Source organism: Ceratosolen solmsi, unplaced genomic scaffold (genome assembly GCF_000503995.2).
Source record: "Ceratosolen solmsi marchali unplaced genomic scaffold, CerSol_1.0 scaffold15, whole genome shotgun sequence".
NCBI lineage: Eukaryota > Metazoa > Arthropoda > Insecta > Hymenoptera > Agaonidae > Ceratosolen > Ceratosolen solmsi.
In genome coordinates, this window is record NW_011948434.1 from 1,586,516 (window position 1) to 1,602,579 (window position 16,064).

At 22.5% G+C, this 16,064-nt stretch overlaps 1 protein-coding gene across 1 annotated transcript; it reads right to left on the reverse strand.

The window, feature by feature from the left end:
* Positions 1-8,092: 8,092 nt before the first annotated feature.
* LOC105364741 (uncharacterized) lies at positions 8,093-16,058 on the reverse strand. Its single transcript, XM_011502750.1, has 10 exons — positions 15,976-16,058; positions 12,163-12,342; positions 11,641-11,880; positions 11,004-11,243; positions 10,830-10,925; positions 10,470-10,735; positions 10,288-10,386; positions 9,706-9,976; positions 9,202-9,446; positions 8,093-8,675 (listed from the first exon to the last, which is right to left on the reverse strand). The coding sequence occupies exons 2-10, from the start codon at positions 12,301-12,303 to the stop codon at positions 8,540-8,542; spliced, it is 1,734 nt and encodes a 577-aa protein (XP_011501052.1). The 5' UTR covers positions 12,304-12,342; positions 15,976-16,058; the 3' UTR covers positions 8,093-8,539.
* Between the last annotated feature and the right edge of the window lie 6 nt (positions 16,059-16,064).

Below are 16,064 nucleotides of genomic sequence, written 5' to 3' on the forward strand. Positions count from 1 at the left end.
CTTTCAAATCTTTTGATTTACACCACACATACATACATACATGCACGCGCGCGCGCATTATACAATACTCAAAACATATATATACATGAGCAATCACATTAAAATAGCAAAGAGAAAGATATACAAGAAAACTTTGGAAATGTAAAAATAATATAATTGCTTTAAATATTTTTTTTGGTTAAAAATAATTTAACTTTATGAGACTCGATTATTTTCATTTGATGCATATGTGTTTTTTAAATTGAACATTTTTATATTACCTGACGATACAAAATATAATTTTTAACTTTAATGTATTATTATACTTTTACACTTCTATAAACATAATTGAATTATCAATAAACATCATTTTTTATAATCAGTCAAATTGAATAGACATGGGCGGGGCTGTAATTTAAACTTGTTCAATTGTAGATTCGTCTGTTTAAAATCAATATATAATTTAATCGCATTCGTTTTTGATAAGGCAGATAATAATTTTATATCACAAATATAGATTTTTTAAGACGATGTGTATAAATCAACCAATTATCGTTGGTGCGAATCTTGATATTTTCCATTTGAGAAAAGTCAATGGTTTCAGTCCTTATATTTCATTTTACAATAATTGCACGTGATTATGAAACATACTTAAACGATATAAGGTTTTTTTTAAACAATTTAAATTTTTTATGCAAAACAAAATTCAACTATTTACTAAATTCACCTGATGCTGTATACACTGTTCTCTAACGTTAACATTTCCACGAGAATCGTTACGGTTATATATTATATAACATAATAATATTATAACAAAATAGTCATTTTTAATTAAATTTGCTTTACTATATACAAAAACAAACAATGACACTGATTGAACTTCGCAATTTATGTATCATAAATTTTTTTTTTAAATGATATCTTACAAAATTAAATTAGTGTCTTCAAAGAATTAATAGTACAGTATGTAGTATATAAATAATAATCTGTAAATTTAGATCAAAGTTCGCAATTGTAATAAATTATTATATTTTCAATGTAATACTTTTATTGTCTAATATGTTTTAATAAAATAAAATTATTACTAATTTAACTATTTTTAAATTATTTATTTTTTCATTAATTTGCTTACAATATTTATATTGTTTTAAATAATTGTGCATTTGGTGTGAAATTAATAATGAATTACTTAACTGAATCTAACACAGTATGGTAAGGAAAAAATAAATTTCAAAAATATTCTTAAGAATTATTACTCAATTCCTTAAGTTGATAGTATAATATATTTTTTTTATAATTATCTTTATAATTGCATACAACCCAAATTTATATAAAAATTATAGGAAAAATTTTTTATTTTTAATTGTAAATGTATGAATCTGCAAATCGTGTATTTATATAAAAAAACAATTATGGTCACTATTATTTATTACGAAAGTAATAATATTACATTATTGTGTTAATATTGAATAAGTTTTTAATTTGTGATAAAAAATTATAAGTTTGAACAGAATAAACACTTTGCATGATTATCATCCACAACAAAATTGCGAAAATTGTGCTACATACACTCTTGTGCCAAGAAAGTTTTGCACATCTTCATCATTAAAATTATTTTATCACCCAATAAACGTATGTTTTAATGAATCGATACAATATTTCGCAATGGTAAATACAAGTTTCAATTAACACATAGAAGATAAAGGAAGCAAGCATTGAGTACTTAAATTTTAATAATTGATCTTAATGATGTCGCACTTAATTTTAAATGTATTGAATTCGACTTTCAGGAGTAAATCTTTTTAATTAAATAATATTAGTAGATTTTCAATAATTTACATTTAAGTTAAATGCATCATTTTTATATATAATACAGAAAAACGAAAAAACAAGTCTACGAAGTTAAAAAAAAAACATAAGACATTAAAACAAAATATTTAAGATTTGTAATATTTATTGAATTATCTGAAAATAGAATTCAATATTTTAATAGTATTTATGAAAATTCTAACTGTTTTATAATCGAAATTCAACTCTAGTAATTACTAGACTAAATTTTGTTTTATTTATATATCAAGGACATAAGTAAATGCACGCGCGTATATATATATACATATATATTAAAGTTCAATATCAAAAAAGTAGCTGAAGAGAATCAGAAATGAGAAAATATATTCAATACATTTTCTATTGTTATGAAAAGTCGGTTTAATATTAAAGGTATGACGATGACTTTTTCCAGTGATAAATGTCGATTGGGTGCCAAGAGTAACTAGTTTGTTTAATCTATTAACAATTAAATTAACATTACACTCAAATATCAAACATTTTTATTTTAAAATAAATAGTGCTTACTCGTTATTCATTCTAAACAGAATTTTGTTTGCATAGATTTATACATTTAGAAAAATTATTTTCTAGAATGATTGCATTGCATATATCCACACAAGAATGTTTATGACACATATAAGTATCAAGGTTAGCTTTATTCAATGAATGATTCGATAAGTGGCCCGGATACAGCATATCAAAGCAAATTAGATGTTAAAAATACTTTCATTTGATAATTTATTAATTTTTAGAACTATGCCTTTAATATTAATAAAACTACAAGTTTATGCAATAAATTGAAAATTGTGAAACTTTGCAGATGGTGGTTATTATACCTTTGAATTATCATTGTACACACTTATATTTTGCAAATTATCAATGGTTTTGTATAGAGTTACTTAAATCGTATTATATTTAAATTGGTAGTTATACAGTAATAAAATAAATATGAATTGTTTATTATTTTGATCATTGATTGTAATATCAAAAGTAGTAATACGAATACGCGATGAATAAATTTGCATGCTTGACTATAGCAATGCTCATTTTGGTATTAAGAAATCAAAGAAAATTTAAATTGTTTTGTTACAAAAATTTTAAGCTATAAAGAATATCTGATTAATATTGTTTAAAGTAATATCGAAAATTAATATCGATAAAAATAAAATAACATTTATTACTATGAGACTTTATATACAATAAATTATTTTTGAAATTGAAATTTTTATCGAATGCGTGCTATAAACGGAAGATTTGTGATTATGAGAAATGATGCAATATTAAAAATAAATATTTCACTTAATTATTGTATTTTCTTATCTCGTTTTGGTTGCAATTAAGTCTAATTATTATCTAATGAAATATTAAATTTTTTAATATCCTTAAAAATAGATATTTCAATTCTTAAATTCTATTATTATATGTGTAGTAACGAAATCACTTAATCGTATAATTTATTATTTTTAAATAGAAAACAGAAAACATATTATGATTTACAATTTTAAACAAAAATTGTTTTTATTTTTTTTTAATAAATCATTAAATAAAAAATAAAGATAATAGCAAAACAGACAATTAATTTATATAAGCAACAATTTTTCTTTTCTAACAAAAGTTTGTTTCATTTTTAGTAATTTTATTTAATAACAAATTCATGAAAGTAAAGCATATTAGTTATTTATTATTCAGTGTAAATAATTATCTAAAACGTAATTTAATAACTGGAATTTATATAAAAGAAAATTTATAAAATATAAAAATAGATGCATTTAAATTACCGATTGAATAAATAGTATATGTACTTTCAATACTGTTCAACTGAAAATATTTAGAACAATGCAATCAATCAATTTTAATATTTTTATAATTAATATATATATATATATATATATATATATTAAACGAAAGGTCAATTATATATTTATTTTATTTTTTCTGCATTCTATATTTTAAGTAGTTTCTTTTTAAATTTAAATAAATATCAGTTATAAATTTATTTAAAAGTTATCTACTTTTTAAATTTTCTTTCAGGTCAAAAATGTTTGACCTTCATTTGTAGTCAAGCATTTTATATTTATTTAAAGTATTTTAATATTTTATATTACTAAAATGATTGTTCATTATATAAATAGCGTAGAAAATAGGTCACAACAAAAATAATTTCTCACTCAACTTTGTTTCCTATACCGAAAGCTAAAAACGAGATAAATGTAATTAGAATTAGTTATTTAATAACGTTTTTTAGATTATGAAATAGATAGGTTAATTATTCTAAATACCTACAATCATTATTAATAAATTAATGGCTTTTTTACAAATAAACAAATTTATATTACTTACTTATTAGTTTAATTTTAGTATCTAATTAGAAAACTATATGTTATATAAATATACATATTTATATGAAAAATAAAAATAAAACTCGTTACAACTAAATAAAAAAGAATAACAAGTGATTTCTTAAACTAATCAATAATTTAGAACAAAATTATGAAAAATATAATTAGTTATTTTTCTTAATATGAAAAAATATTACAGCAACTTTTTACTTTTAAGTAACAAATATTATATTTAAATTATTTTTTATAAATTAAATATATTATATTTATTTACAATAGTATTTGAAAGAAATAATAAATATTCTGGGAAGGTAACACCTAAGTAATTAATGGTTAAACTATATATATATATATATTTACTATATACACACATATATATATATTTGTAGTAAATGAATATAACATTCAATTAATTTACATTCATTATAATAAAATATTTTTAAATAGCTTTTATATAATTATACTTAGATCAGTATACCATACCCAAAAATGTAAGTGTTAAATTTTTGAATTAACAAATAATAAATTTAGAAAAATTAATCATTTATAAGTTATTGATGTCCTGAGAATATCTATAATTATAATTTTTGTTTTAATTAAAGTTATTTTATTTAACTTGACATGAGTAAATGTACATATTTATATTGTTAACATTAATATAATAAATTACATTTGAAATTACTTTAAATAATTTATCTGCATTTATATATTTATTGGATACATTATTAAATTATTTAAAAATATTAGAAATTGCCTTTAAATGAATATATTTGTAAAAATCTTTGTTAATTTTAATACTATTTAATTGATGATGAGATTGTTTACCTTCTATTTTCTTTTTTTTTATACAAACAAATAAGTTACATATTAATACTTACAATTAATCGGTTGGTATTTATGTAAATAATAATTATACTTTTCTTTTTAAAGCATCTTGTTTTTATCACTCAATCTTAATCTTTTTATCTAACATTTTTAATGAATGATTCGAAGAAGTATAAACGAGACACACAGCTATTCAAAAGAAACATGAAACAAAAGTTATGGAATATAGTGAAGTGTGAGCTTATACTAGTTCTCTAACATGTTATGATTAATATTACAATTTACAATTGACCTACCAGTAATGTCATCAAAAACATTGTAAATAAACATACATCGGTATTGAAGTAACAAAAAAATTAGCAATGCTCCTATTAAAATTAAGAATAAATTTTGATTTCTCAAAATATTTGTTTTAGATATTGAATATTTCGTATACGAATATATTGAATGTTTGGTAGATAAAAGTATAGATAAAAGTATAGATAAAAAAAAAAGATAAAAGTAATTCGTGGAACCTTTATTTTACAGTTTCAAGCTACTGATTTTATTTCTAGTAGCTTAGAATATAAGTTGTAAACATTGTTTGTAATGTGTAATATTTTTATCTTTAAAAGAAAAAATATATATATTATAAAAGTATTATAAAAGCTGTATTATAAAAATAATTTAAAACTTATATAAAGTATATTTCGATTTTATATAGCTAGAATATTTCCATAAGTTATTTTTGCATCAGAGATTAAATCGAATGAAAATAATGCAATAATCATACTCATAATAAAGGTTTGTAAATATATAGATTCACTTCATTTATTATATATAATAATTTAAATAAAATAACAAATTTTATTACAGTTTATTTAAATTTATCTAAAGTATTGAAAAAAATAATTAGATTTCATCTTCTATTTCTGTTAATCAGTTATAATTTTTGGATACAATAATATTAATTTCAAATACAATTAATTAATATTTTTAGTTCTGTTTAGAATACTTTAAAATTAATAATGATGGATGTAAAATCATGCTTATAAATTAAAATTATTAATCTATTCAAATTCAAATGATAATCAATTACTTTAGAATGAAGTTGATTTTATAATATAGTATTTTAATTATAAAAGTATGTACAAAAGCCACAGAACACCTCTTGTATCTTTATGTGAAGTAGAAAGGGGCTTATGTACACCATGAAAAATCCTGTTAAGCACACTCATAAATTTATTTTTAAAATACTTTTTTTTAACTCGTTGATAATTATATATAAATAATACACTAAGTATGTTTTTTTATTGAAATATATTCTTTTTTTCAATAAATTGTTACATTCGTTACGATTTTTCCTGAAGATTTGAATTTTACAATTTATAATCCGGATTGTCGCAAAAACTAATTTATGAAATAAAAGGAGAAACAACTTCTTCACTAGCTAAGGTGCGTAATAATGTACAGAAAACAAGGAATATGAGATTGATTTCATTAAAACAATGTATAAAAAAGTGAATAAGATTATAGAAGTTACATACAAAGTGAAATGAAAATACTTATGTATAACGAAGTTAGAAGTAAAACATTATAAAATATTTGTATTATGCATAATAATCATATGCGTGTCCATTTATAAAAAATCTCGTACATGGGAATTCGTCTTCTAACAATAAAAAATCTCGTACAAGTGAATTTATCTTCTAACAATAAAATTACTACTGCCATTATTATCTGGAATAACACTTCAACCATCCACCTTAAAATAGGTATGGGGACCCATAGTAATGTGTAGCAATTGAAAATGGACAAAGATAAATCTTAGTTTTATTTTTATTCTGTTAATCTTAATATTAATGATTTCTTAATCATTATGATCGTTTTTTTTCATAATTTTATAAGTGATTATACTTATGACAGATAGTCGCGTTTATCAATGTAAAATATTTATTGTAATTAGACTGGATGCTATTTTATAAGATCTTGATATAAAAAAATTTTTCTTTAATTTACAATATTAAAGAATTTATTCATATTTAATTTAAAGTATTTTTTAAAGAGAATAGAAATGTAAACCAACATTTCAACGGGTTTTTTCTCATTTTGTTTCCACTTAATAAACATGAATACAGAAATAAATTTATCTATCAACTTCATAAAATACAGATAACGTGTATCATTGTAAAGTATTCAGAAATAATGTTAATGTACCAGATAAAGACGTTTGAATATTACATTTATGAGTTCTATACCTGTTAATTTAAAATATCATAATATTAAATTTTCAAAAAATTTTGATTGTAGAGTTTTGCTTTTTGTTTGCAATTTTGTATTTTGTGCTTTTTTAAATAATTCAAATTACATTTTTAAATGTGGTCAACATATTTAATTCTTGATATTCTAAAATAACTATTAAAAATAATATATGGCACAATAGATATATTGACCATTATTTTTTATTCATGCATACGTAAAAATATCAATGAATAATTCATCATAATAATAATAGCAGTAAAAGAATAATACTATATTTTGAGGATATATATAACTAGATGAATGTTATTTATTATATATATATATATATATATATATAAATATATATATAATTACAAATTAAAGTACAAAATTAATTGTCGAGTAAGAGGTTAAAATAAACAATGAATTAAGATTCAAAAGTTCACAATAGTTTTTAAAATATTCTTAAATAAAAATCCTAAAGATAGTAGGAATTAGATATCTTCAAGTGCTTTTCACACTGCATTAAAATGATTTTAGTGGAAATGAATTTCATAATATACTTTGAAATAGAAATAGATTCACCATTGTTGATAGAGTAAATTAATTTCATATCATTGGTTTTACCTTTTAAACTAGATCTGCATGAAATAAAATATTTTAGTTTAAAAATATTTAATAAATATTAATAGGATTACTTTAATGTCCAATTTTCGTTATATTTTACATGAATTTTTTTATTTCATAAGAAATAAGAATATTCATCAAAATCAAAATATTCACATTAAATAATTCATACGGTTGATTTTTGCATTATTTCGTTCTTATAGAATATTTAATTTTCTACAAATCAGTAACTTAAGTTGTGGTATAAATCTACATAATTCATGAACGATATATTTTCGAGCAATTATGAAGATATTTTATTATAACAAAGGATACCTACAAATCAGTAGAACCATTTGTTGATATGTACAATGTCAAAGTAAAAAATAAGCTTATCATATTTGTTATGTGCTTTCATGAATTATTTTTAGAAATTTAAATTTCGTATATTAAAGATGGTAAAAAGATTACATCATGTATTAATATTAGATTTAACGTTATTTATAATTGACTCTAGGATCATTTAATAAAATCCCACAATAGACTAGTACTTATTTTTAACTGGATACCAATTGAAAATCCAAAAACGTTACATACAAATACTTTCTTATAAGAAACATCCCACTCCGTTTTTCTTTCATATTTTTTAACTATGCCATTCCCTCATTTACTTATTCTATTTCATTATTATTATTTATCTTATCATTGCTCACTTCCATTTTTTCTTTGTCACATTTTCTTCACTTTGCCAAATCGACGGAGACGCAACGACTGATTGTCGAAACCTGGGTTTCCGAGGCATTTTCTGCACTGACGATATTCAAGGATGAAATTTTAGCTCGTTGGTAAGCCACTACTGTGTTGAGACTCAAAAATCTATAATTTGAATATTTTTTATAAACTTTAGTCGAAAAATATATCGATTATTATACTTAAATTTCTTACGGCATTTATATTATAATCTCTAACTAAATGTAATTATGAAATATTATTACTATTTATTAAATAAATAATTATTAAAATATAAAATATTTTAAAATGTTCTTTTATATATTTGGTATTGATTTATTATATCAATTCATGAAACTGTTTTATATTGAAAATAGTATTTTTTTATATAAATGTCTGTTAATAAGTATTAATTTGTAATACGTTTTAAATAACATATATAAATAAAGATTTAAATAGAACCATTTTTACATCTTTTAGAGAAGAGATGTATATATATTTACGAATAATAATATATTATAACATAAACAAGAGTATATCTTGAAAGTTTGTTTTGTAAAATATATATTTAATAATACAGATAATGTATGTATTAAATAAGTTCAAATATAAATATATTATTAAAAAATTATGTCTAATAAATGAATGTAACAGAAAGTAATAATTTACATACCTTATGCAAACATACATAATTAGGAGTGCTGCACCAGCTGCTAACATTCTAATAATTGGATCTTCAACTAGTTGTATTAATATCCATGCTGCTGCAGATGATGCACACATTGTCACAACAATACCAATTGTTTGTAGCCAGTGGCGAGGGGTTAAGCTATTTTGCCAATCTAATCTACTTGCATGTTCTACATTATATAATGTACCACAGATTTTACATGTCAGACTATCTACATTTGTTGAACTCTGCAATAAATATATAAACACATTTACATGTATAGTTTATTCATATTTTCTATTTTATAAAACCAATTTATTTTAGCGATTCTTTAAAATTTGTAAGAAATTTTTTTAAACTATATACTATTTTACATTAAAATAATCAATTAAATTATATATTCAGTCAATTTTCGAAATTCTATATTTTAAAATGACATAGTTACTGAAGAACATAAATAAATAAATAAAAACATTAATTGATTTAATATAAAAAATGAAGTCTTGCCTCGACAAGCCATCGTCGCAAACAGTCATGATGTACTGCACTAACATCACCTCTGCATTGACAAGGCTGAATTAAAGAACCAGCATCCTGTCTATCAATGTCATAACAAATCCAACAATCTTTGCTACTAATGGAGCTTGAGTCTGTTAGAAATGTAGATTCAACTAAATTACATCTATCCTGTAATTCGATTTCTTTAGGATATTTAGGTTGATCAAGATCCAATTTCTTTAAAATTCTCTTAGGATTTAGAATCCATAATTGTTCAGGGCTTATAGAATATCAATAATTATAAGAAATTAGTATACATATAAATGTTTTTATAATTTGAAAAATATAAACGTACACATATACAGCTGATAGATTTAAAATTTGTATTTGGGGCAATTGAAGTTACATTTAAAATTTTTTTTTTATATATATAATAAATCATATGTAGATGTAACTTTTAAATGTAACTTCAATTTCCCCAAATATAAATTTTAAATCTATCAGCTGTATATGTGTATGTTTATATTTTTCAAATTATATAAACATCTTTGTTGTAGCTTGAAAAAGAAATTTGATTTATAAATAATTTACCTCATACAATTCCAAAGTACACAAGGAAACCATAATGCTACTCCAACCTCAATGACGCGAAAAACCACATCATGCCAATTTCTGCTATATAATGGAACTCTGAAATAGTTTTGAATTATTTTATCAAAATTTATTTATTAATTAATATATTAGTTTAATTCACTATCATAAACTAAATTTACTTGGTTTTCCAGAATTCACTTAATGTTTCACTAAATAAAAATCCAACGACAATAAATAGCATGAAAGCCTGAGATAACAAGCCGAATCTTGATTGATGAAGTTGCGATGTATTCACTTGCTGATGCAATGAATCTGTTGTACTTGGAATTGACTCAAATAATTTTGCCATCACTGGGTCTTCTTCACGAACCATTGACTCGTCAGATATTCTTTTATTTGTTGCAATTGACGCTACTTGATGTTCACTTAAAAAACCACCACGTACCTTTTAAAAAATAAAAAACAACAAATACTTATACTTAAATCAATAAAATGGTCTATAAAATTTATCGAAAAATTTTTCCAAACAATACTTTTACCTTAAAAAATACCTCAATACCATATATGAGGAAAAATATAACAACAATAAATAGTAATACAGCATAACATCCATTAAAAATATGCTTGTAGAAACTCTAAAAAAAAGGAATTTATAAGAAAGTTTATTAATTATACGATAATCTTCATTCAAATGTGTTTTAGAAAATGTATACCTGATCGTCTTGGTCATGAATTTGTGCCGTAATAAATTCCGCTAATAAAAGAGAATATGTGATAAAATTGAAAATCACAAAGGCTAAAAAGGATTTAGAAAGAAACTGTGGTTTATCTGTGCGAATGTCTCTTAAGTGAAAAACTTCAGCCCAAAAGCAAACGATTAAAGAAGCACCACTCAGTACTAATGGATAATATGCAGATAATAAACTTCTGGACCAGCCTGCTTTAAATGCTGTCTGTAAACAATGAAAAATATATTACTCAAAATAATTATGTTTATTAATTATTAATTAATTATAATATTGATCAAAATACAAATATCGATGTATAATTCAGAACCGAAATAAAAAATACTATTCTTATAAATTTAAAATGATTTCAAAATGAAGGCACATTATACTCAAGATTGTAAATTATATCGCATATAAGAAGTTGTAAATAAAAGTTTCTTTTGACGATATAATTATCATAAAAAAAATTTTAAATAAATTTAATACATCCTCTGAAAGCATGTCTAATTTATTAGTATCATTTTGTTCTGATTTGCATTTAATTGATACTTTAAATTAATTTGTTTAAAAAATTTAATTTTTTTAACATATCAAGTAGATTGAATTATACATAAACACTTACTGGAGATGTAAAGTATGCTCCTCGAATCAGTGACGCTAAAAATACAACGAAATACAAGACCTTTTGGGTTGTAACTCGACACGCGCGAAGAAATGATGGTGCCTTCATCTTCTGCCATTCTGCTACTATGCACATGACCAGTTGCGTTAAGCAAATAAATGCCAAAATAAAGAACATGGTGGCAAAAGCAATGTAATAACTGAAATTTGGAACATGGCATTCTGAGCCATCAAACTGAATCTGCAAATGAATATTATTAGTTTAAAACAGAATTTTTATGTATTTTTATATATAAATAATACATAAAGTGTATACGTAGGGATCCTTGTACGATTCATTTATAATTAGGTAAAATTTAAATACTAATTATGTTGATAAAAAAAAATAAAAATTACAGGTATTTTTATTTTTATTTATATATATATATATAATTATTTAAAATAATTAAATAGCTTAAACGTTGATAAAGACAAAAATAATTTTTTAAATAATATAATAGATTAATAATTTTTGTATTAATACCTCACATATGCAGGTTCCATTGTGGCATTCGCCATGGCCAGAACAATTGTCAATTCCACAAGTATTGTTCCATGCCATCATGCTGAACTTAACCAGCAATGACAATGGATTTTGTGAACTCAAAACAATCATTTGTTCCATGATCTTTGACACTCCTTTGGACTGCAGAACTGCAGTCCCCTGAAATATAAAAATTAATAAATTTTAAAATTTAATATTTAAATTGAAGGTAGCATAAATAAATTGCATACTCTCATTATTTTGATATTTACATTTATTATAATTGATTTTTATTAATTTTCTTATAAATAAATAAGCATGAATTGATTATTGCCTAGAAAATATATATTTTTCTCAAGAGATTTTTAATTTCTAATTTTTCAAAACTTCGGTACAATTGTAAATTGAATATTTATAATTATAAAGTGATCGGTGTTTTTACTTTATTTCGATAAAATCATAATTTGAATTGTAATATAAAATTCTACTTTCTTTGTATTATGTTAAAGTAAAAATGCTATTTATGTATTTGTCTTGTTTACTTATATTGCAATCGTACCCCCCCCGGGCTACGTCTAGGTCATTCTGAATTTAGACATGTTAAAAGCCACTATAATCTTTGTATTATAAGATTAATTTTTAGATTAATTAAAGATTATTATTAAAGATTAATTATAAGATTAAGCATGTTTAAGCAATAGAAAATATTTAAATTTAGTTTAGTACGAAAAATTTATCGTATGTATACATCATATATGTGTGTGTGTGTGTTTGTGCGTGCGTGTGTGCGCGCGCGCGCGCGTGCTTGTGCGTGTGGGTGTGTATTACACTGTGTTAATTTTAAATTATATTATTTCATTCATTTTCTATATATAAAATACACATGTACGATCAGTAAACAGCATGGTTAATTTGACTTACTGAGATTGTAGCGATCAATAATAAGATTCATATATTTTTATACCTACGTAATAGTTATTGAAATTATAAATTTGTAATTTCAGATAAATAATTCAATGGCAGTGGTATGTTTGAAATTAAATAACTGTTGAATTTGAAGTTCATTACGTATACATTAGCTATGATGAATTTCAAAGCAGCAACTTCAATTTCTAATGAGTAATTTGAAATAAGTCGCGTACAAGTTAATTTTTATTTTAAATCTATCTTACTTTATTATTTAGTATTTGTAAACGAATTAAAAAATAAATAATTAAAATAACAAATGAAATTCATTATTAATACATTTGTAGCGAATACTTGAATTCAAAAGTAAAAGCGATAATTGACAAAGAATTTATTATGCTTGCCTTTTATCGTCAGTGCAAGAATATGTATTTGTGTTATTAAGTATGCAGTAATTTACTATAAAAACTCTTTATACTTATCTTGTTTAAAAAATTTTTCTAAAAATTTTGAAATACTATACAAACGAAATATATTATTTTTAGAAATTTCTTTCGTAATTTTTTTTATTAAATAACTCAAATCAATTATCGTTATGCAAATAACATAATTACTTTATATAACAGCAAATATGTATATATTATTTAGCCTTGTAATAAAAATATATAGTGAATGCTATTTTTAGAGTATTCTAAGGGTAGGTATGTAAGTTGAAGAAGTTGAGAAATGAGAAGGTTAGATTTGATAAACTCTCCAACAACGATACATAATATACTGTAAAGTTGACATTTTTAGAATCTAGCAAGGAAATTTGTCCATTATTTTTCTTGTATATTTTATTACGTGTATAATTGGAATTATAAGTGCTTGTCTTACTAATTACTAAAAGATAATAGAAAAAAATTAACATGAAAATAGAAGTAAACAATGATAGGTGAACACATAATACTACAGAAATATATGTTACAAAACTTATGGGACATAGACAGCAATACTGTCTTCTTTTTATATTTGTGGTTGTACTTTATATGAAGCATGGAAACGCAAGTAAGATAGGTGATAATTGATTTCATCTCATTCATCAGTAAAATAAATAAACAACTACTTTTTATCCAGAGGAGCTTCAACAATTTATTAGAAGAAGCCTCAACGACATAAGTACCATGCGATTCCAGAGTTCACAGATTTGTATAGAGTAATTGAAATTAAATGGGAATGTTTAGAAAAGACATAAGATTATATAATTTATATATTATATATTTTAGATAGTATTAACTCGATAAATAGAGACTCGTAATAGATAAAAAATTCTTAGAGAATTATTAATTCTTAAAAATCTTATACGGTGAATATAACTTATAAAATGTGAAGGTAATTTGAAAAATTAGTTATAAGTAAATATTTGTTAATTATAAAAGTTTTAGATAGAAATTCTATTTGTAAATTATTTCAGAATACATAAAATAAAAAAAGAAATTGTATATTATAGTTTATTAAGAAAACATTTTCTTTAATAAATGTATTTTATATATTTAATATTAGAATTGTATATACATACATATATAAACATTTTTCTAATATTCTATTCAATTAAGGTTATTAAATGTTCTGATTATTAATTTAAATAGTATTTTATTACATTATAAATTATTAGGTTAATTAATGTTAAAATCAGTGGATTTTGATTTAATAAAATTTAAATTGTTAAAGCAATGTAAAATTAAAAGAAATTAAAATAGATGATTTCAATGCAACAAATATGTATAATTTTTTATATAAATCTTAATACCAATTCAATTAAAGAAAATATTTTTCAATAATATAAGTATAGTAAATAATGATGAAGTATTAGCAAAAAAAATGTTATATTTTATAAAAAAATTAAATATTCATGTTTTAATATATTTTTCTATGCTTAATTACAAATAAATATACAATTACAAATATTATATAATTGGTTTTAATTTGTTTAAAAATTTTTAATGAAAATGCTCTATTTACTTTAAGTTATGTATTTCATTATTTTATAAAATTAATCAAAGTGAAATTTTGGTATATAATAAGGAATTATTTGAATGATATTTTTATTTAGTATTTTCTAAGTTACAATATTTTATATGTAAATATTGATTTAAAAAATAAAAAATTGGAAATACATAAAAACAAAAGTAATAATAGCATTGAATGCGATCTTTCTAAACATTGTTTAAAATTCTATGATTGATTTATTGAATAAATTGTCTGATACAATTGATATAATTCAGAATTATTAATATCTGGCAATAAAAATATAAACATAGTATGTTGGTTCAGTACTGCTTTTAAGGTTTCAATTTTTTTATGATTTTCAATTCACCTGCATGTAAGTCACGAACTCTTAGTCTAAATAATATAAAAAGCTCAGCTTCATTGAAAATCATAAAAAAATTGAAACCTTAAAAGCAGTACAGAACCAACATACTATGTTTATATTTATTTGTTGTGCTGAAGGCATACAAATTTTCTGAGAAGCAGAAGTCTATTGTGCTGACCTATTGTGATTCTGTGATGTCTTCAGTGCAAGTACACTCGGTATCCTTAGCGTAAAGTTATTGGATAATCTACGTATTTCGAAGGTCATTTTTTACAAAATGTGGACAGTTTCAAATTTATTTGCCGAGGTATTTGTCTACGCATTACATTTATTCATAACTAAAAGAAGGAAGAAACATCGAAAAGTACAAATAGTCTTCACTAGAAAATAAATAAGCGGAAGTGCGTATTACACTTTTTTAAATAACATATGCGCTTTTGATCATGCAGTATTTGAATAGAGTATCGTTCACGCAAGTGTGCATGGACAATTACACATCGTGCATGCAAAGTAACATTGATAAATAAATAAATAAATAAATATATAATGTGTACCTGAATCGCGATCGTCCAATTCAATAATGCGCGTCGTAGCTATGGCACGTGAACCTGTCGTCGTTCCCTTTTTTTCTCTTTTTCATTCG

Excerpts from the sequence above, each read along its gene's own strand:
- LOC105364741 (XM_011502750.1), bottom strand. The coding sequence starts at position 12,303 with ATGGAACAAATGATTGTTTTGAGTTCACAAAATCCATTGTCATTGCTG. Across the intron at positions 11,881-12,162 it reads ATGGAACCTGCATATGTGAG|ATTCAGTTTGATGGCTCAGA; the intron begins GTATTAATACAA and ends ATTCATTTGCAG. Across the intron at positions 9,447-9,705 it reads TGCGACGATGGCTTGTCGAG|AGTTCAACAAATGTAGATAG; the intron begins GCAAGACTTCAT and ends TATTTATTGCAG.